General features: G+C 39.5%; 1 protein-coding gene across 2 annotated transcripts in view; it reads right to left on the reverse strand.

Annotated features, from left to right (window-relative positions):
• Positions 1-10,992: 10,992 nt before the first annotated feature.
• Positions 10,993-20,689, reverse strand: part of GPR158 (G protein-coupled receptor 158) — a 192,828-nt gene continuing 183,131 nt past the window's right edge. The window contains exons 9-12 of one of the 2 annotated variants that reach the window (XM_088160375.1): positions 19,461-19,566; positions 17,431-17,577; positions 15,863-16,685; positions 10,993-15,736 (exon numbers count right to left, since the gene is read on the reverse strand). In XM_088160375.1, coding sequence (XP_088016501.1) covers positions 15,231-15,736; positions 15,863-16,685; positions 17,431-17,577; positions 19,461-19,566 — 1,582 coding nt within the window. In that variant the 3' untranslated portion in view covers positions 10,993-15,230. Of the gene's footprint in view, positions 16,686-17,430; positions 17,578-19,460; positions 19,567-20,689 lie in introns of both variants that reach the window. The other variant, XM_014882219.2, reaches the window with a different exon arrangement.

Consider the following 20,689-nt stretch of genomic DNA (forward strand, 5'->3'; position numbering starts at 1 on the left):
CATGGAGTCATGGTGCTCAACCACAGTGCATTACTGATGCAAATAGTTTACTACACTGAGGGTTGCTATGGACTGCGGCTATAATGTAGGGCAAACCACAACATTCATGCACAGAGAAACGTATGGATATTCATTTCTCCAAGAAAGAATGTTATTTTGTTGAGTGGTGTAGAAGATTGGCTTCAACAGCAAGCAGCTATGTATCTTGGGAGGTGTGATCACACCACATATATCACACTTGTGCTATTTCATATAAGTTTCAGAGGAAGAGAAAGAACTGAAATGGCTAAGTAGATGTGCTGATTTACCTCAGTGATATGTGACATTTCAGGGGCAGAACAAAGGGATGGTTGGATCTCTGAGTGGGCTGGAGTATGATGTACAGTTTTTACCCTCACCATTGATAGAGTGAATCTCAGCTGCTCCTCATAACTTCACAGTAACTGTCCAGCTTTCTGCACTTGTTTGTGCATGGAGCATCTTTAAAGCCTTACCTTACATTAAGCATGACCTGTCACAACATTAGCATTATAATCCATACACTTTATGGATATCCATTCTCACTGTCATACAGATTATCAATTGTGGCAAATTATAGAACCCAAATTCTTCATATCCACATTTAATGGTTTCCAGTGCTGGAATAATACTGTACTACCTAACACTTCATACCTATGATTAATAGCCTTAATATTCATCTCACTATACACATACATTTTACCTGATACTGATAGTATGCTGACTCCCTTAATTTCAGTAATTCAGTGTTATTCCAATGTTTAAAAACTGTACCAATTTCAAGTGAAATTGCAATTCATACATTATTTAAATAATTTTAAGCTTCCAGTCACTTTACATGACATCATTTCAATTACATCCTTGATCAATATAGAGAGCATTTAGTCATAGAAGAGAATGAGTTAGTCAGATGTACAGAGTTTTCAAGGTCACTATATTGTTAATAAAACTTGTTAACTGACACAGGCATTAGTCATAAAGCTGAGTAAATGTAATGATTAAGCCACTCACAGCTCTTCACCATTCTGTTATATCCTGTTTTCTAAAGAGAGAATTTTTATTGTGGGGCCTAATTTAAACCTACTTAAGTCAGTGGAAAAAACTGCCTGTGGCTTTGCTGGGCTTCCTATCAGACTGGCACTAAATAACAGAAGCACACTCATGAAAGGAGCAGACAACAGGCTGGTAACTCAGGCAGACTCCTACACATCAGCTCCTGGCACAGTCTTTAGCTGTAACGTTCATCTCAGCAAGACAGATGGAGCTTGACCAAGCTCTAGGTGGAACTGTAATTACATTTTATTCCTTCAGACACGTCTTACTGCAGAAAGCACAACATTTTCCCTGCTGCAGAAAGAGTGGAATAATTATTGTTTGAACTTATTGTGGGGTTTGGTGATCCCTCAATGGTAGGCTGGTGCCCACTTGCTGGGTGCAAGGGACCAAATGAGAGTATACATACAACATGCAACCATACAAAATGTGCAATAAACAGTGTGAGGCAGTACCCAAATGGACACACTTAAATTTAATGAAAACCCTCTTTAGCTCCTGGGAGAGATCACAAAAGATAGAGTGCCCCTTTAATGATAAGAAGTGCATTATTTCTGTGTACATGACCACTCTATACTGAATACTATCAGGTACTATCAGATGGGTTCTGTTTAAAAGTGAGGATTTTTTCTGGCCTGTGTCTGTTCTGCCTTACTCAGACAGTCACCAGTGATGTAAGATCAGGCATTTGAATTATACTTGCCTGATGAAAAGTTGGGAGGCAGGAAAGAAGTCTAAGGCATTGGCAGTGCCAATATGTACAATATAGGATGAATCATGTCCTGTGTGGATCCCACATCTCACCTAGTATGAGACATCTTGGATACCTCCAAATCTGAGATAGTCATCCTAATCTCCCTCAGAAAATGGATAGATGGCACCTACCTCCTGTAGGCACTGTCTTTAGTGTGAAAGGAATGATGCCACTGAATCCAGGGAATATACTGAATAATTCTCCATTGACCATACAAGTAGAATCAAAGTAGAATCACCTACATGTAGTTTTCTACATGGGGAGATTAATTCAAGGCAGTCTCAAACACCCAAAAGCATGTGCTGCTGGGTACCACAAGGCAAGGGAAACACTAATTTTCCAGTATACAATGCCACTAAAAAGAGCAGAATCCCTCCTTGGTAATGCCAAACCACTGCAATACACCCCTGAGGAAGCTGAGTCTGCCACAGGCACTGAGGGAGCACAAAATCCTTCAATGGGAAGACTGTACACTGCAGTCCCATGCCAAAGCCCCCTGCAAGGCTGCATGCAAGAGAAAATGTCCAATTAAATGGACAACTTGCTAACCACAACCACGTTTACATGATATGTATAAAAGGTGTCTACTGACTCCAGAGAGCAAGGCATTAAATTCACTGCAAAGTAGCAGGAGACAGGCAGTACCTCATCCAGAAAGCTGATCGTGTTAGGAGCAACAAGGCAGAGAAGTCTGGCATTACACAGAGCTGGGAAAAGCAGAGTGTATGAACAGTGTCATCAGAACCTCACATAGCAAAGGGACAACAGCAGCAAGGTCAAAGGATTCCTTCTCCTGGTAGTCATAATAACAAAGGGGCATTCATGCAAAATCCAAGACACTCAAAGGATGGATCTGGAAGGTACAGCTGAACAGCAGCAGAGACTTTGTCCTTCAGCATGATTCATTTATCAGAACCACAGCCCCTGCTATAGCCAGCTGCCACTGAAACAGCTTTTTTCTAAACAAAGCAAATCCTAATCCAGCATGGTCTGAAGAAAGGAAAATCATGGGTTTGGGAGCTGGACCTGAAAGAAGCAGTAGTCTGTGCACATGGCTACATTGCTGTCAACAAAGCATTTAGAAAAAGGAATTTGATCCAAAATCAATGCAAAAATGAATCAATACAAAATTCTCTTACGAATATGTAGTTTATGTCAATAAACAAGTATGGAGCCTTCCTACATTATTGTAGAGTTTCTGGCTCATGAATTAGTATAGGTACAGGCAGAATTTAGTTTCATCAACAGAATTATTTTAATAATTTAAAATTATTTTTATCTCTTTTGTATTCTACTTTTCCCTGAAAAATACCCTTTATGGATCTTTAACAATATCTTAATAGGCAAATATAGCTGGAAAACCAAGGATTTTTTTTTTTTGTGTCAGTGATGTGTTCGTTATACTCACGTGATAGTCATCCCTCTTCCTCTTTTGCTTTTGTCTTTGTCTTCCCATAATCGTAGGCTGTAAAGACTAAAAAAAGAATAAAATTGGCACTTTATTTTGCATGTGCATTTTTGTACAGTTCCCAGTACAACCTAAATTGATGCAATGATGCTGTCATTACTGCCTGTGCAGCTCAGGGAATTCAGAAAGACTGGAGAAGATGAGGCAGAGGGGGGTTTGCTCAGGTGGGCAGCAGTGTCTTGAGCAAAATGTGTCCATGAGGTGAAGAGAATTCAGAGCAAATGTCAAGGGAGGGGTGATGAATGTTTGGACTATCAGAAGGGAGCACATGGTTTTTGCTGGCAGAAATTATTTTGAAGCTAAAATAATAGGAAAAAATAGAGGGCTTTAGCAAAGGCACAAGCACAGACCTAGTGGAAAAGGCTGAGGACAGCTGTAACACGAAGTTTCTGTGTCTGATGGAAAAGCTGAGAATAAAAGACAAGGCAGCACAAGGAAGAGATGGGGTGTTAGCAAATAAGATTTCTGAGAACACCTAAATTCTTAGGGCTTCTGTCTCTTGCTTTCAGTGTCCTACTTGGAAGCAACAGGTTGAGCTGACAAATCCCTCTGAAAGAGACCTCCAATCAGGCCGAGCAAGAGCTGGACATCAGGCAGGCAAAAGGGGTTACAAAAGAAATATGCAAGTCTAGGAGGCAACTGTGCATCCGAGCCAGTGTTGGTACAGGAGCCCGTTGTGATCACTCTTTGTAAGAGAAGAGGGGGAGAAATGCCCCTACTCTTGAAGGAGATCAGTAGAGAACACTGGAAAGGAGGAACAGGAAATGCATCTAAAACTTTCTTCAAGATCTGAGTTTACTATGCATGAAAGCTCTGACAGTGACATTAATCACAAACAAACTGGATGCTTACAACAGATTTGATCTTCACCTTGTGCCACAACTTACTTTTCTTCTGAGCAGAGTCAGCTCAGTTTAACACAGCCTAGGTATTTTAGTTAAGGATGCAAAGACGAACAGCCTTTGATACAATTTATTTGTGTTTACCTGGCTCCATGGAATTGAACAGAGGCGAAGACCTGCAGAAATTAAACAGACATATAAAACTGTACCAGATGTACCAGAGACACAAATACCCAAGACCCTCCCTGTGACATTTGGATAGTATTTGAAGAAACAAGGAGGATTTTTAATTTGCTCTTCATGTGTACACAGGAATGCTGCAATAGCACCAGCAAGCTGTGCAGGTGGGCAGAGGAAATTTTGGATAACTCCTGCACTGGCACTAAACACCAACAAGTATTAATTTCCCACATCTAAACAATGAGACTGCATTAATTTTCATATAGGAAAAGGTCAAGTCACTTCAGCTGAGTTTGTCCAGGTTTTATCTATTTTGCTAAGAAAAAACACAAATTATAAAGAAGCCAAGAGGAAATTTCACACAGTGCAAAATTACTTTCACTAACCAAGCTTCCATAACCTGAAAGTTGATAATAACTTGCTTTGTGAATCACCTTTTACTGTCATTCAACACTGTATAATCCTTTGTCATGTAGAAGGTGAGGAGCAGTATCATACATGGGTTTCTTAATGCTATCAAAAGTACCTGAAGACTGTAAGATTTTATCTGCATCTTTTTTCCCATCAGTAGAAAGCAGTCAGGTCTTCCTCAAACAATGATAAAAAATCAAAGCATGGGGAGCCTGGGAACCAGATCAGTACCCGTGTAAAAAATGTGCCCCTTAATGGTTTGCCAAATATTACACTGGGAATTTACAGCTAGGCAGAAAAGTGGGTGAGTGTGGCTTTGTCCTGGTTTGGGACAGGGGTGAAGTATTTCACAAGGATGGCCTTGGTCTGTATGGTAGCATCTTTTTTTAAAAATAAAGTGGAATGTTTGAAGGAGATGAGGATAATAGTGCTGCCATCTGCCCAAGACTTGAGCTGGGGAAAGTGATTAAAGGGAGCTGAAGGGAGCTGAACAGCCAGGAGAAAAAGCTGAAAAGAGCTTTAGTTTGCAGCACAATGCTTCTGGCCTCTGGCTGAAAAGAAAGCAGAAGCAAGCATAAGCTGCTTTGACATTTCCAATGAAAAGACAAATCTTTTGTACTACCTGCAGGGTGACAAAGGGCAGTAAGCACCTGGTGGGACCACCAGCTGGAAAGCAGAGAAGTGAATGGGCAGTGGCAGCTCTTGGAATGATGAATGCTTTTTTGTTCCTTAAGAGTTTCATATCAGGTGGATTGCTGACAGCAGGTTTCTGTTTCCCTTGTATGAATATGAACCAGATCCTGACTTATTCGCTGGCCTAGTTTGTATGAGCCTGCGGACTCTGCATCCCAGTCTGGCTTAAAAAAGGTGTTTAGCTGTCAAGAGTTTCCTTTCCTGTTCGGGTCTAATAACTCATTTCTGGTAGTACAAAATTGATTCTGGATATAGTCAATGTGTGGTCCTGTGTGTTGTTTCCCATGCCAAGAGTCCACCTGCTTCCCACCAGCTTGTTTCTCCAAGGGGTTGTACAAGGACATGGACTCTATTGCTGACTTTGCAGATTTGTTATTGCCATTTGTAAAGATTCAGCACAGCTTCAAAACCAATAATCCAGTCTGTCAGACTGGAGTTTTCAAAGAAGTCATTGAGTTCAGAGAGAATTGGAGACTAAATTCCTTCTCTGGTGGCTATGAAGATCAGTAATTTCTGTGCTAAGAATTAACTTATAGTTTGCCTCTCATTCAGTAACTGATTACCTCTTTGTCCCCTTATTTTTGACCTTCTTATTTTGGGTCATATTAAGTTACAGAAAAAAATATGTTTTCCATGTGAGAAGAAAACAAATGAGCAGAGGAAAGTGGGAGATCTGCTTAAGCAGCCCCTAAAATGCTGCAGTGTTTGTTTTGTGTGAATGTATTTCCTTTTATAACCTACCTGCTTGACACTTCAAACATACACACACTTTTGAAGAAACAATATCCAAATAATTACTTCCAGAAAAAAGCAATTTCCTGCAAGGTAAAAGCAGGAACAGCATAAAATGGTGCATAAAGCCTAAAAATCATAAGCAGACATGGAACTTTAATATATATGTAAGTGGTTTCTGCATCTTCTATTGAAATCCATCCTCACTGGGTAATTTTTGTCCTTAGTGAAAATTGAGTTTGGGGCAAGAACTACAAGATGTGTATTTGTTTTAGCTGAAAATACAAGTATTTTAGACGCAATGTACAGACCAGTATTTGAACAATCATCAGAAATGTACAAGTTTTCTCTAAGCTCCTTAATACTATAATAATTGGTTCCGAATGTGAAAGTAATAAATAAAATCCTCATTGTTTTGTTCTGTTTTCTTTCCCAGAGATGCCAAGGTTTTTCACTCTCACATTTTAACAAAATAAAGAATATGCATTTTTTTTATTAATTTTTGATTGTCATCTGCTGGTCCATTATATTGAATTCCAATGCCATTCCCAATGAATTAAGAATACTATCTGCATTTATAAGGCAATGAATAAAACACCAAAGCAAGTAGTCTGGCAAGTAGTTTAGCGTATGTGTAAAAATTCTGGTCATGCATGGACGGGATGGCAAATCCAAAAAAAAACCAATCCCCACTTAGGCAATGATTGTTTGTAATGTGTCTTTGCAATTCTAGTTGTAATGTAGACAACAAACAGTTGCATGGAAATGTCATGCAATGCACAATTGCAATCTACAATTCATCATAAATCCTAGAAGGAAAAATGCATCTAAATGACGCCTAGAAAGTAATTCTAGGTTACCAATTTTCCATTACCAATTCTTACTTACTGCAATTTTGTTGGTCACTAAAACAGAATAAATATTCAGAGTAAAAATCACGAAATCGGTATTTTAAAATATTTTACTATTTCTGAAGGAAAATTACATGAATTGTGAAGCTATTCTTTCTGACTTCAAACACAGTTTCGTGGGGATAATTCTGGCCTTGCAATGGAGCTGCTATGATACAAATCAAGTTTGGTACCAAGTTCCTGTAAAAAAGAATAAAAAACCCATCACAGAGATAACAAAACTGCTATAAACAAAGAGGAATCAAAATGTTGCAAACCAAAAGCATTAAAGAGAATATAAACATAAAATACATTGCATGCAGAGTAGCATTAGCCAATTTTGCTGGCTTATACAAATCCTGTGCATTTGCCAAGGACATCATAAAACATGATGTGGGAACAGTGCTGGACAGGTGGCTTCTCCAGTGCTGCTGTGATTTTCCTTTGATGATGTCTCCAAGATGACTGCTTTGGAATCACACAGTTCTTACCCCCCTGAAGCTTAAAAAAACTTCCATGACAAAGACATCATTATATGATACTATTTTTACCACTGAAATATGTCAAATCAACCTGGCTTTTATCTGTAGGACTGCAGCCGGTCTAAACTCCCTGCCAACATCATTTGTCAAGCAGTACAACTAACAGTGTTCAAACAGAGTCAGGCAGCCTCCACCCTGCCCCGCTTTGGCAACCCTGCAGCATCCAAAGCCACCTCATGGCCACTGCTCCTGTCACCTCTCTGCAGAGCACCAGGGGAAAAGGTACTGCAGGGAGCCACCACCGTGGGTGTTTGCCCAGCAGATCAGCCAAAACCAGGTTCTTAAGTCTACTCCATGATTCAGCATCATTCAATAGGGGCACAGCAGGTGAGCAAGAGGTCACACGTGGGCATGACAGCCCACTCTGTGGTGGGACCAGAGCATCTGCATTTGCTCTTCCTCTGAACATCTTCCCAGCAGCAAAAAAGCCAAGGCACAGGCAAGCCCTAACTTCACACACATTTTATACCCATAGATCTGAAAGACACCCAGCAGCTTGCATTTCATTAAAAGACTCCCATTAAGCAAGCTTAGCAATTTTCTCTTTTAATTGCTTCTAAAAGCAGCTGCCTCTCTACTGAAAACCTTGCCTTCTGCAGCTACAAGGCTGCAGGAATGATTCTGTGCCTTCTATATAAGATATGTATATCTATATTATACAGAAGATCATAAATGCACATTTTAAAAATATATATGGCTATTGGGGTACAATATAATGTTTTCTCATGCTTTGACACAATGCAAAATTTAACCTAATTCATATATCCAGAAATCTAAAATCCAGTAATTTCATGGTAAAATATCCAGGGTTTGATTTGTTTGTACACTTTCAGTGACTAAAAGAGCTAACTCATAAATAAATGAAACAGTTCAAAAAGAAAAATCATCTGCAAAAATGGAGAGACAATGTTTAATCTTCCAGGTGTTAAAAGAACCAGAAGATTGAATATTGCAACATGATGGCAGCCTGCCAACCCAGTAAAATAATCAGTATATTTTCCTAAATTTCAAGCACTGCTAAAACTAATTTACAAGCTGATGAAAAAGCTTCTTCAGATTTGGAAAAAGTTGGCTTCAATCTGTCAGAAATTCTATTTTATTGTAAAAAAAGCACATTCGGCTTGAAATAACTACTCTGCAGACAGGCAGGCAGACCTGTAACCCTGAATCAAATCAACTGCCTTTTTGAAGAATTGCATTCACAAAACCCCCAAAATTTAGACTTTCTTTAATGGTTCCTTCAGCATCCAATCCAGTACTGATTTTTAGAAAAAATCCTCAAATTGTTAGAGAAAAAAAAATAAAATTTTTATAGTGTTTCTTTCAGTGGTGCAGCAGCTCAAGCACTCACTAAACATGGGCAGGAAAACTTCTTCCTAACCAGCTCTAACAAAATTATTTTCTTCATCGCTTTGTTGCCATGGCAACTCTGGGCTGTGGGGTCAGAGGAAAAGCCAAATGCCTTTCTATTTCAGCAGCTGGTGTTTGTTAGGAGGGCTTGCCCAGAGTTATGGACAATAATAATGAATCTGTGTCCCGTGCTCCTGGGCAGGAGTTGGAGCTGCCTGGGATCTGCCTACAAGCTTTCCAGAGGACGATGGGAAATGTAAGTTCTAGTAGTAAATACTTTTTGTAGGATGATAGGACCATTCAGGAGGTCTCCAATCCAACCTGGTGCCCAAAGCTACAAGATCAGGGCTTTATCCAAGAAAAGCTCCAAGGATGGGAATGGCAAAATCTCTGAGTAACCATCTCCACTGCTTGACTTCTCATGGTGAAAAAGTTTTCTGAGTATTCATTCTGAGCCTCTCTTGGTCAAGCCTATGCCTGTATCTCTCTTCCTCCCACCGAGCACCATTGTGAAGCACCCATCTGTCTTCTCCATACCCTGCCCCCGGGTGCCAGCAGGCTGATGGGGACACACTCCCTGCCCCAGCCTCTCATGGCTCTGCAGGTGCAGCCACAGTTTCCTCTCATGAAATATAACAGGAGAAGCAAGAGGGTGTGTGAAAATACATCTCTGGATGATTTCCAAAGCCACAAAACTGTGAAAATAATTTCCTTACTTCTTAAAACTTTAGAAGTGGGGCTCAAAAGGCAGCCAGCACCTGAAAACACAAAGCTGCCCTCAGCTGGAGCTGAGTGCCCTGAAGTGCTGCAGTGAAAAATGTCCAGGCCTTATTTTTCTATCTGGACTTCTTGCTTTCAAAAGACTTGCATACAGTTCTCTTAAAGAATGTAAGTAATTTCTTTCCCTTCTTTCCACCTCATGTTTCCATTCCACCCGGCAGCATGGCTCACACTGGGTACCCAAATGACAGCTTTTCATCCTGGGAGACACTGGGGGAGGGACATGTGAATGTGTGCACATGCCCATGAAGGAACCTACCAGGACTCCTACATCAACAATCAGTCATTAAAAGCACCAGGATGAGAACTGAAAATAAACTAAGTGAGCCTAAACTATCTGTATGTATGTAGACATGTTTAGAGGTTGTGCTGGATGAAATGTTCATGTAGCACCATATCCAGCAGTGGGTGATTAAGGCGAGAGAACTGGGTGATTATGCAAAGAGAATTATACTACTTATCAAGAATTATACTACTTATCAGCCATCTAGAGGTTAGGGGTTTCAGAGTTTTCTATCCACCGTGTTCAGGGATCTTGATGGATTTGTCTTCCATGACCTCTCCAATGCTTTTTGAACCCATGATATGCACAGTAATCTGTTAAAGTGAGTTCCACAATTTCTTTATGACATATGCAGAAGAAAACTTAATTTATTTTAAGCTGCTGCATGATGGCCACCCTGGGTGTACTGTAGCTCTTGCATGACAAAATCCAGCAAATTCCAGACTCCTAATTACCTTTGAATCATTCAAAAACTTTTATAGGTCTCATCCCTCTTTCTGAGTCATCTCTCCCCCAAGGTAAACAAGTTGCACTTACAGAGCTGCCATTCTCTGTCTGTCCTCTTTTTTGTTCCCATTCTTTGTATCTTTCCTATATCTGTTAGACACATACTTGAGATGAGGAATTCAGGCATGTGAACACATAGTATAAATGAGCTATAGGATTTTACAATGACATTGTAAAATGTGGTCTATTTATTTCCTCTTGTTTTCTAACACTATGGTTACCAATAAATTCGAAAGAGTATAGACTGGACACTAGAATTTTGAGAGTCAAAACTGCAACCACTGAGAAAACAGAGCTATTTCCCTAACATGAAGTCCTGAACATAGTACATATCTTCTCTGATGAAAATATAAGGAAAATCCAGAAAATTATAATGGCATGATCTGATCACAGAAGCTGTAAAGTTAGTTACTTTGCAAGTTTGATGGGAAACCCATTCAGTTTGGATCAGTAATGACTTCAGAAAATCACAACATAAAAGCCTGAAGATAGATTTAATATAAATGTGCTTTATTGCAGAGAAGTTACATTATTTACATGCTGCAACACATTACAACATAAATCTATCAAGTATTTCATGGTGGATGCTGTTGGTTGCCAGATAACATTGTCATAAGAACCACATTATAAAGTGAAGAGACTTACAGCTTTATATACTCTACAACTTGGAGTAGCTAAAATTTTAAAAGTCAAAGGCAGTGTTTGCTCAGGCCTGCCTGTTGTCATATGCATGCAAAAGCCTAAGGAGAGCAAATATAAACGTCTTGTCTGTTTTCAGGTCTATGATGCCACCAAAGCTGATGATAGGTATGTACTGATTTATATTTTAAAGCACATAATCTTGCATAAATTATACAAGTCTAATAAGATTGGTATAAATCTAATAATTTATAAACCATGGCTTAGAAATAAAGGAGAAATGCAGCTTGCACATGCATTTAGAAGGACAACCTAGCAAATGTTTGTGACCTTCATGTTTATTGTCTTTTCTCTTAGCAGATCTGCTAGAAAACATCTTTGTAACATCTTTACTCTAGAGTTGCACTTCTCTTGGCTGAACAATGACAACGAAATTCCAGAAAAAGACATCTAAGCAATCTAATCAATATATGCTGGTGGAGAAAAATCTATGAATTACAAAACATTATTTATGTCTTAGTATGTCTTCATTAAGCAATGCTTCTAGCAGCATCATAGTGAAATAGGATAGTTGAGTGAAGTTTGGCCCCTCATTTTCTTAAACGTGAAATAATTTAAGTTCCAATTGAATCTGTAGCCCAAAGATCAGTTGCTTAATAAATTCGGGAAGGCTTTTTTGTTTTCTAAAGGAAAGTTTTCCAATTGCATCAGTCTTAGGGAATGTGACTACAGTGAGCCTAAAGAACCACAACAGACAGTTTTTAAGAAATGAGGGAAAGGGTCAGGACAAAAGAAATCAAAACCAAATGAGAATATACAAGCCAATGCCTTCCCTGGTTAACCAGCCATCACTTTTTGCTTGCTGTGCAGCTGGGCTGTTTCACACCAGCCAAGGAGTGGGCTTTGTTTCTGTGTTTCTAATGAAGTTATCTTTTAAAAAAGAAAGAAAAGGAAAAGAAACCGAGCGAGTACAGATATATAGTGGTGGCACAGACACAGTCATGCACGAAGGGCTTGATCCTGCCAGGAATGCAAGGGGCAGTGGTACTGTGCAGACACTTTGCCAATGTGGATCCCTCATCCTTGGTGCACAATGCACCCCTACACGGCTCCTGCAGAGCAGGGCATGGGCAGTGTGGCCTTGCTCAGCTCTGAGCTAAAGGATGGAGGGCCAGATGAGCAAGGGCACAAGGGCTGGTGCCTGTTCCTTGCAGCCATCTGTCTCCAAGAGGCAGTGAGTACATACAAATATCTCCTTCCACCATCCCTCCGGGGATCATTTCTAACCTCACAGTGGGGCTCCCGTAAATGAGCCAGGGCTGTCTGCCATAAGCTTCCTATCCCAATCCCAAAAACCACTGCTGAGACTGCAGAACTTTCCTTCAAAGATAGGAGAGGTGTGAGATAGTCACCATTTCAGCAGGTTTAAAATTGTGTATTTCTCTCCACGCAGGGTCAGTGTGCTCCTGGAGGCCTCCCAGAAAGTTCTGTTCCTAGGATAGACTTCTTCCCATGGAAACACAAGGTTATTTTCTCTCTGAAAAGCTGATCAAGTCCCAGTGAAGCTGACAATATAAGTTACAGACAAATCCCATGAGTGTCTGGGACAGGGAAGGGAGAATCTGAGCACATCAGGTCTAAGCTCAACTCTTTTCCACACTAAGGACAGAGCTGGAGTTGGGCTGCACATCGTATGCCAGTGGCACTGTGTGTGCAAAGGGGGTGCACTGAATGTCCAAAGCACCCAGACTCATATGCCTGACTCCCTTTCATGTGTGGAACAGGGATTCTGGGTTGAAGGGCTCCAGTCAGATCTCCTAGACCATAATTATGCCCTACAAAAGAGGGGTGGGAGAGTCAGACAAGACCAGGGTAGTAAAGACCTAAGTCAGTACATTCCCATGGTGGAACTGAGCCCCATTCTGGATAACCAGGTTGGCTGGGGCAGTTCAGTCACTTAATCTGGAGGTAATGAGCAGGATTTATACATGAGGTTTAGACAGCACCAAGACCTGAGTCAACTTGTCCCCAGCTGGCTCAGGTGTTGGCACATTCCAGGTTTGGGCTTAGCAGCGGCAGTAGGAAAATCAGATCCATCTTGATCTGTCAGTCTAGACATGCCCATAGACTCCTCTCCTTTTTAAAGGACAGAAAAAGTCCTCCTCATGCCCAGGCTGTCTAAGTCCCTCTGCTCATTGCATTTTATCTTAAGCCACTTTTTCTATGATGCCACAAAAATCAGTTTATACTACATACGTGTATGTGCATGTGTGTATTAGATATGACATTTATATATATATATTAAACATATATAAATATCTATTTTTATATATATTATATATATATTAAACAACACATTCTATTCAGTCATCCACATTTCATGTTCTTCCACCGAATCCCATCACTTCTCTCAAATTGCACAAGTTCTTTAGGACTGAGCTGTCTTTGTTTTTTAGTACACTATGTATAGCAAATTCCTGTGAACAGCACTTTACTGGTACTGCATTGAGATGGCTGGGGCTGTTTCATTATTATTGATACTCCTCAGAACTGTTCAACATGTCCTCAGGCCCTGAAGGTGAACTGTCACTAAGACTCATAGTTGTGAATGGGCCACCTATGAATTAAACTCATATGCACAATGAGGACTGTAGCTATTGCTGAAAAGTAGCACTGTATCAAACACTAACTTTTACTGTAAATGTACATATAAATTTTAAAAAAGTCAAAGCATTTTGGAGAGTTGGAGAGAGATGCCATCATTTCTGTTCCCAGTATCGCTTACATTTATACATATATGGGAGAAGAGTAATATTTTGGAGTTCTCACTCCAAGAGCCAATTTTTTGAGGTTTGCCAACAGGGATAAACAATACAGTGTTGCTCCATAAATAAAATATCTCCTAGAGCTGTCTGGTTTTAGAAAAACTTATGATAATTTCTGGAGTATATTCATTGTCATTCTTGCTTGTTTTATTTAAAAGGATAGGGTCAGTATGAAATACTGAACAAGATCATCACCATTGATGTTTAAAGTAAGATCTTAGATGATATTTTCCAATTAATAACAAAAACCCCAGATAAGCTGTCCTAGGACTTACCAGTATATGCAGCTAAGACGACTGAATTTCCATTATTAACAAAGTCTACGAGCATTTAACAGGGAAGTGCATAACTTACTGCATATAAAACCCCTGAACAATACAGTATCAAATTATAAATATAAATAACAGAGAGGAAACAAAAAAGAAAATCACTATACAAATCACAGGAAAGAAAATAAAATAATCTCCAAAGCCCAAAAGAATTTCCCAATACGAATTACAGCTTCCATAGCCAGTGAAAGATTACTGCAATTCTACATATAAAAAAAAGGTCTACAGCAGGTATTTTAACTTGCAATTAGAAGACAGTATCTGCAGATTGCATAAATATGTTGTTGTGTCACATAATATCAAAGTTATTTGCAAAAATTATACAATCTGGAATGCTTTAATATGAGACACAACAATGTACTTAAACACACAGTAATAAGAAAATGAAAGCAATCATTTTATAAAATATTTTTTGGATGCATTGAGTTAGCAGTGCTGTTTAGATTAAATATGTAAAATGAAAAGTCGTCACTTTAATAAGCTGCTCATTGATAACCTTTTTTGCCATCAGGACATTTTCTGTGTCCCACTTCTGCTGGATCTTTGAAGTCCCAAGGGCAAGTTACAGCCAGTTACGGCATCCAGAAATAATTTGGTTAAGATCTACACTGTGCGTTTGTTATCACCTTGTTATTTTTTCTTTTAAAACAGAATTGATTTCACAAAGGCAGATTTCTATCATTGACACAGTAAAATCCTCGGAGCAGGGACCATATTCTGGGCACTGCTAATCACATTGTTGGCACTCAACATATAAATAATAACAACAATAACGATAATTTACTTTGCTTAGCTCCTACTTATTTGTAGTGCTGATTCCCTTGATTTAAGTGATGCTCCTTAGGAATTTTCAGATCCTTTTGGCCTAAGTCCTCTCTGTCTTTCCTGTTGTCTGTCTTCTCATTGTTGCTACTCTCCTCAGTCTGAAAGCCTCTTATTTTCGAGGTGCTGCTGTTTTATTTGCACTTATAGCAGAGGTGTTCAATAAAGCTACACTTCTTTCTGCATTTGGTAAATCTGCTGTATCATACTCCCAAGGGCAGACTTCAGCTCGAGATGCTAAAGGTTGCTGTAGGTAACTACTTGGCTTATGGGAGTTAGATGAAAGCACATTTCCCTCAGAAGAGACAATTTTTTTCTGTTCAGCCAATTTATTGAGGTTTTCCTTTTCTGCTGTTTTCTGGGGCAGCGACTCCCACTCCCCAGCACGGGAATTAGGTGTATACCTATTAACATTCTCACACTTCAGCCCAGGAGAGACCTGGGACTTGGAATTTGACTGATTTTTCTCATTTTCTAAGATCTGCTGCTCTTGTTTCTCCTGAGTGGCTGCTTCCACCTTTTCTGAGCTCTTTTGATTTGACTGTTGGTACCCCTCAGGTGTCTTCAGCTTATGATGAGTCTTCCCCTTTGGCTGGGAAGGATGGTTTTTCTCTGGCTCTGAGGAAGCAATAGACACATGTTTTTGAGCTTTAGAGTCAAAAGGCACAGGACCAGGAATTTGGTCATATATCTCCCAAGGACAAACTTCTCCTATGTCGAAATTGTCCTTGTGCAGAGACTTACCTGGGCCTGTGTCTGGATTTGCAGGTGTTTGACTAACCCTTTGCTGTTTAATAATTCCAGATTTATGGGTTTTCTTTGTTTCCTCAGACTGGGTAGAGTTTTTCCTGTGGGAATCCTTATGTTCCCCTTTATCAGAGACTGAGTGCTTTTTGCTGGCCTCCTTACCCTTCTGATGAGATTTTTCAGATTTAGTGTTTTCTTCTAGACTTTGTGTTTTACCTGTTAGTCCCAGAGTCTTTTCCTTGGCACTAGCAATAACACTGAGGGATTTTTGTAACACAGATGTTCTTGGATGCAGCGGCTTCTTATCGGCACTTAAATTATGTGCACTTACTGATTTGCACACCAAAAGGACCGATTCAGTGGAGACAGCTTCAACCTTTTCAGGAGCATTTTTGGTTAATTTGTTACCATTCAAGGAGTCTAGAAGCGTTTTCTCAGCAGCTATAACTTCTGCGCTTTCTGTAGTTAAGCCATTTGGTTCCTCTGCTTGATCCCTAACATGATCGTAAGTGCTGTGGGACTTTTTTAAGGAAAATACTCTGTTTTTCAAAGTCTCTTCTTTTGGCTTTGCAGGACTTGTGGAATCCGGTGGGTTTTTCTTCAGTGTGGCCAAGTTCTTCACAGCACTGTGCTCCATCAAGTCCTTCTCATCCCTGGAGCACTGCCTGGTGACCGTCTCAGGAATTTCTGTAATACGCCGCATTATTGAACGCCCCAAGCCCTTTTTAGAGCACCTTTTTTTCTGGAGATGTGGATTATTAGCAATCATCTTCTTCCTTTTATAGATTTCAAGCTGAGCATATAGTTTCTTCAACTCATCCTGTAAAGCAAAGTGAATGGCAAAACTGGTATTTACACCGTGAGTACAGTCAAACAAGCAGCCTGATGAATGCAAAACCTATTGCTCTAAAAAGGGCATTAAATTCATTTCATTGTATTTTCTAATTCTTGAATATACCATTTCTCCATCAACCAGAATCCCATTTTTTTCCCACTTTACTAAGAAGTTCAACCCTTGTTCACAAACATGTTACTTTCCACATCCTGCATACTCCATATTAATTTATGCTATTTCAGATTTCCCAGTGCTCTAGAATATACTGCTGAGCTCTATAGCTGTTTTTTGTTCTCAGAACATAAGGCCTTTAATCATGTAAAATAAGAATACAGTAGTTATCTCCATTAATCAATTTTTAAAAATGTTATCTTTATAGTTATGTATGCTTACATATATGTTATGTACAAATGACTAATTAAACTGAAACCAAAAGCTGTTTGCACTTCAAGATAATTCAGAGAATCTATGTGAACTGAGAACCAGCTCTTGCTGAGGATGATTCCTCCTCCTTAGCCACCACTATGACTTTTACTACAACTAGTAATGCAGCATCTCTTCACACTAGGAAATACTTCCCATGAGAGTTTACACGACCCCATACCACAATGATAAAAGATCTAAGCTGGCATTTTTCAGCTGATATCTGCAAGTTGCATGCAAGTTAAGAGTCTTCTTGTGGGAAAAAGTGTTCTTGAAAACAAAAGCCATTTAAATGAGTTATATGTACCCGAATATCTTCAGGGTCCAAACTATGTTCACTCCATGCTGAGTTGATACTGCTGTTCAGATAGGATCCAGACCGACCCATATCCAGCTCATCTTCATAAGCTTCTGTAGCTATATCATCTCTTGGGTTATTGCTTGAATGTGAAAACTGCAATAAGTATTCACAAAAAAGGTGTTATCATGAGTGCAAAAGTTTACTTCAACATCAGTGTAAGAGCTTACAACAGCTTTTATGGTACAATGACCCTTCTATAGATTTGATGTGATCCTCAAACTAAAACATTACTGTAAGCTTCATTGGCTTAAATAATGTCCTGTAGAGTCTCAGTATTATATGGAAGGAACTGTTATTAATGATGGCTCAACTTGATAAATCTTAGAGATTTGCATAAGGAAAAGAAATTCTACTTATTTTGATACTTGTTTGAACTTCTTTAAATGGCATTTCAATTAAGCTGGCATGAAAATAGACTTTCAGACATTATTTCCAATTAGGCTGCTAAAACAGTAAGACACTATTTTATACAACATACGTCTTCATAATCCTACAGAAAGTAATTCTCCTATTTCAGATCCTAACCCTGCAAAGGAAGACATAAGGTGGAAAAAAAAAGGGGGAAAAAAAAGAAAGAAACTAACGAAAAAGTAGACAAATTTTTTCTTCTATGTTTCACCAAATCCTTGAATCGGGAGTTGGAGTGAGGTTGTCATTATTGTTTTCTTCATACTGATTCACTCAGCTGAAGTTACCATTGTCCACATAGTCATCTGTCTTCAGGACTTTATGAATAGAACTAAACCTTGTGAATATTAATTCTCTGAATTCTTTGGTGTGTTGGAAGAAAAGTCTTTGCAGTCTAACACAGATAATAAGCTAAAAATGAAAACGTTGATCAGTAGTTATGAGTCAGCTTCAGAAAGGTCAACAAATTTTCTAGCTAGTTAAGAAAGACATCTCTGAAGATATTTTATAAAGCACATTAATAGAAAAGATAAGATTATTGCTAAGGACCAGAAAAGTAATTTAAAATAAAACAAGGTTATGCAGCATTAAGGCTGCATCAATGAGTCCCTTGTTACAACTGTTCAATGTACACGTATTTGACAGTCATCAGCATACCCTGCTCTGACACACAGGAAAAAGGCAGGAATAGTTCATTAACCTGAAAATTTTATCAACCTGAACTGACTAACGCTCCTTCTTCATATGTAGCTTTCACCTTTACTGCTATTTTGACTCTTGAGCTTTTGATTAATACAATTAGTCATTTCAAAACCCATTAGAAAGTAATTCCTTTTGCTGGGGTACTGTCCTAAGAAGGAAGTCCCACTCCATTCCTGAGGACTGCTGCTAGGACAGGAGGAGCTGCCTGCAGATCTCCTGCCCCTGGTGGGATGACACTGGGGTTTCACTCCCTGTGCTCCACGGGAGATGTCCAGGCTGCAGCTGGGGGGCTTCCTCTGCTCCTCCCTGAGTCCTGCCGTCCCCATCCACCTGTGCTCCCACACCCCATCCCGGCAGCCAGCACGGCTCCTGGCTCCCTGTCAGGGCCATGTGTCCTCCCAGTGTGCAGCATCTGTCTGTCCCAGGCTCTGACTTGAAAAGGGTTCTCCTTTTACAGCCTGGAACTGCCTGGTTTAAATCCCTACCTCCCTATCTTATGGCTAGCCCAGCCTCCTGATTCCAGCGTTTCTATGCCTTTGCCTAAATTCTTTCTCTGATCTCAGCTAACCCTGGCAGCAGCACAGTCACACAAATACAAAAAAAAGCACAGGTAGGTTTCTTTCCTTCTTGTATTAATCACATCAACATTTTAAGTACTTTAAACTCCTTGAATTTTGAAAGCTGAAAGATAGAAACTTTGAAAACGTATACCTTTTAAAATATCAGCAATACAGCTTTCAAGGTAAAATAGCCAAATTTTACAACCTCCTATCAGTTGCTGCTAGATTTACACAAAATTGCTTCTGCATGACAACATTTATCTTCCTCAGTCTTGGCAAAAGAAAAGAGACAGCAGACTCAAATACCTTAGGGATCAGAAGTAGCCCAACAGTGACTGTCACAGTCAAATGTGTGTGTGCAAAAAACAGCATCAGCATCCAGTCAGACTGAAGTCTTGAAGCAAGAATGAATCTGAAAATAGAATTCAGGGTTGCAATCCACTGCATTTCTCTAGTGCATTAGATTTAATATCTTAAGTATTCCTTAGGTTTCTTTTCACTGAATGGCCAAACACAACTGGTTTTGTTCTGTACTGCTTTCATATGGACTAAACATTAGATCCATATGCTTTCCCTATATGCTAAAGTTTCAAAACAACTCTGAAAAAAAACCAACCAACAAATCAAAATATAAAAAGAAACAACAGACCTTGAATTATACTGCTTATTCCATCTTTCTCACTCTATTGAGCTGTCTTTTTGTTTTGTGTATATTGTCACAGCTTCTTTGGCCTGAGTTATGGCAGCTTACATATATTACAGAGCTGAAGGGATGGGTTTAGGTTAAGCACATGTACTCTGATGAATTGCAGTGCACTTTATAAACACAGGATGTCCACAGATCACAGCTACCGAGTACAGCTGATAAGCCATTCAAGGGAAAACTGAACTGAAATGCATTTTAGCAGGGAGCAGAGAAATGGTGCTTATTGTAGGACTGCCCAGCTCACTGCTGCAGGGTCCAAGAGCCTGTGAATGCTTGGGAATGAGTGGCTGAACCTCTGAAACAAGACAGTTCCTCGCTGAGCTTTCTAAAGGAGTGGTAGAACAAGCAGTGCAGTTAAAGCTGGAGCATGCTTGGCTTGTCTGCTTTGGTGAACTCCCAAAGATAGAAGCAGTAAGCAGTGCAACGGATGAACGGATGTACTGCTGGCTTGCATTTCCAGGTTTACAAAAATCATTCAGATAGAAATGACATTTGCAACTTATCCAAGTTCACAGATGCACATTTTGAAGAAGCCTTTGTTAACAGAAATAGTCTGGCATGAAACACTGGCTTACATGCTGTAATAATACAATCATAATTACTTGTTTAATACTTTGTAAATGCAATGTTTTATGAACACAACAAAATATTCCAATTAATTAATTCCTAGAGAGATGTTGCTTTGGGGTGGGCAGGAATATGAGGAGGCTCAGGCCTTAATAAACTGAACACAATTGAACCGATGAAGATGACATGAGAAACTGATCAATGTAACAAATAACAGAGCTAAAAGTGAACAGAAGTTACAAAGAGGGGATGGCAAGATTTC

Source organism: Sturnus vulgaris, chromosome 1, assembly GCF_052056855.1.
Source record: "Sturnus vulgaris isolate bStuVul1 chromosome 1, bStuVul1.hap1, whole genome shotgun sequence".
Classification (NCBI taxonomy): domain Eukaryota; kingdom Metazoa; phylum Chordata; class Aves; order Passeriformes; family Sturnidae; genus Sturnus; species Sturnus vulgaris.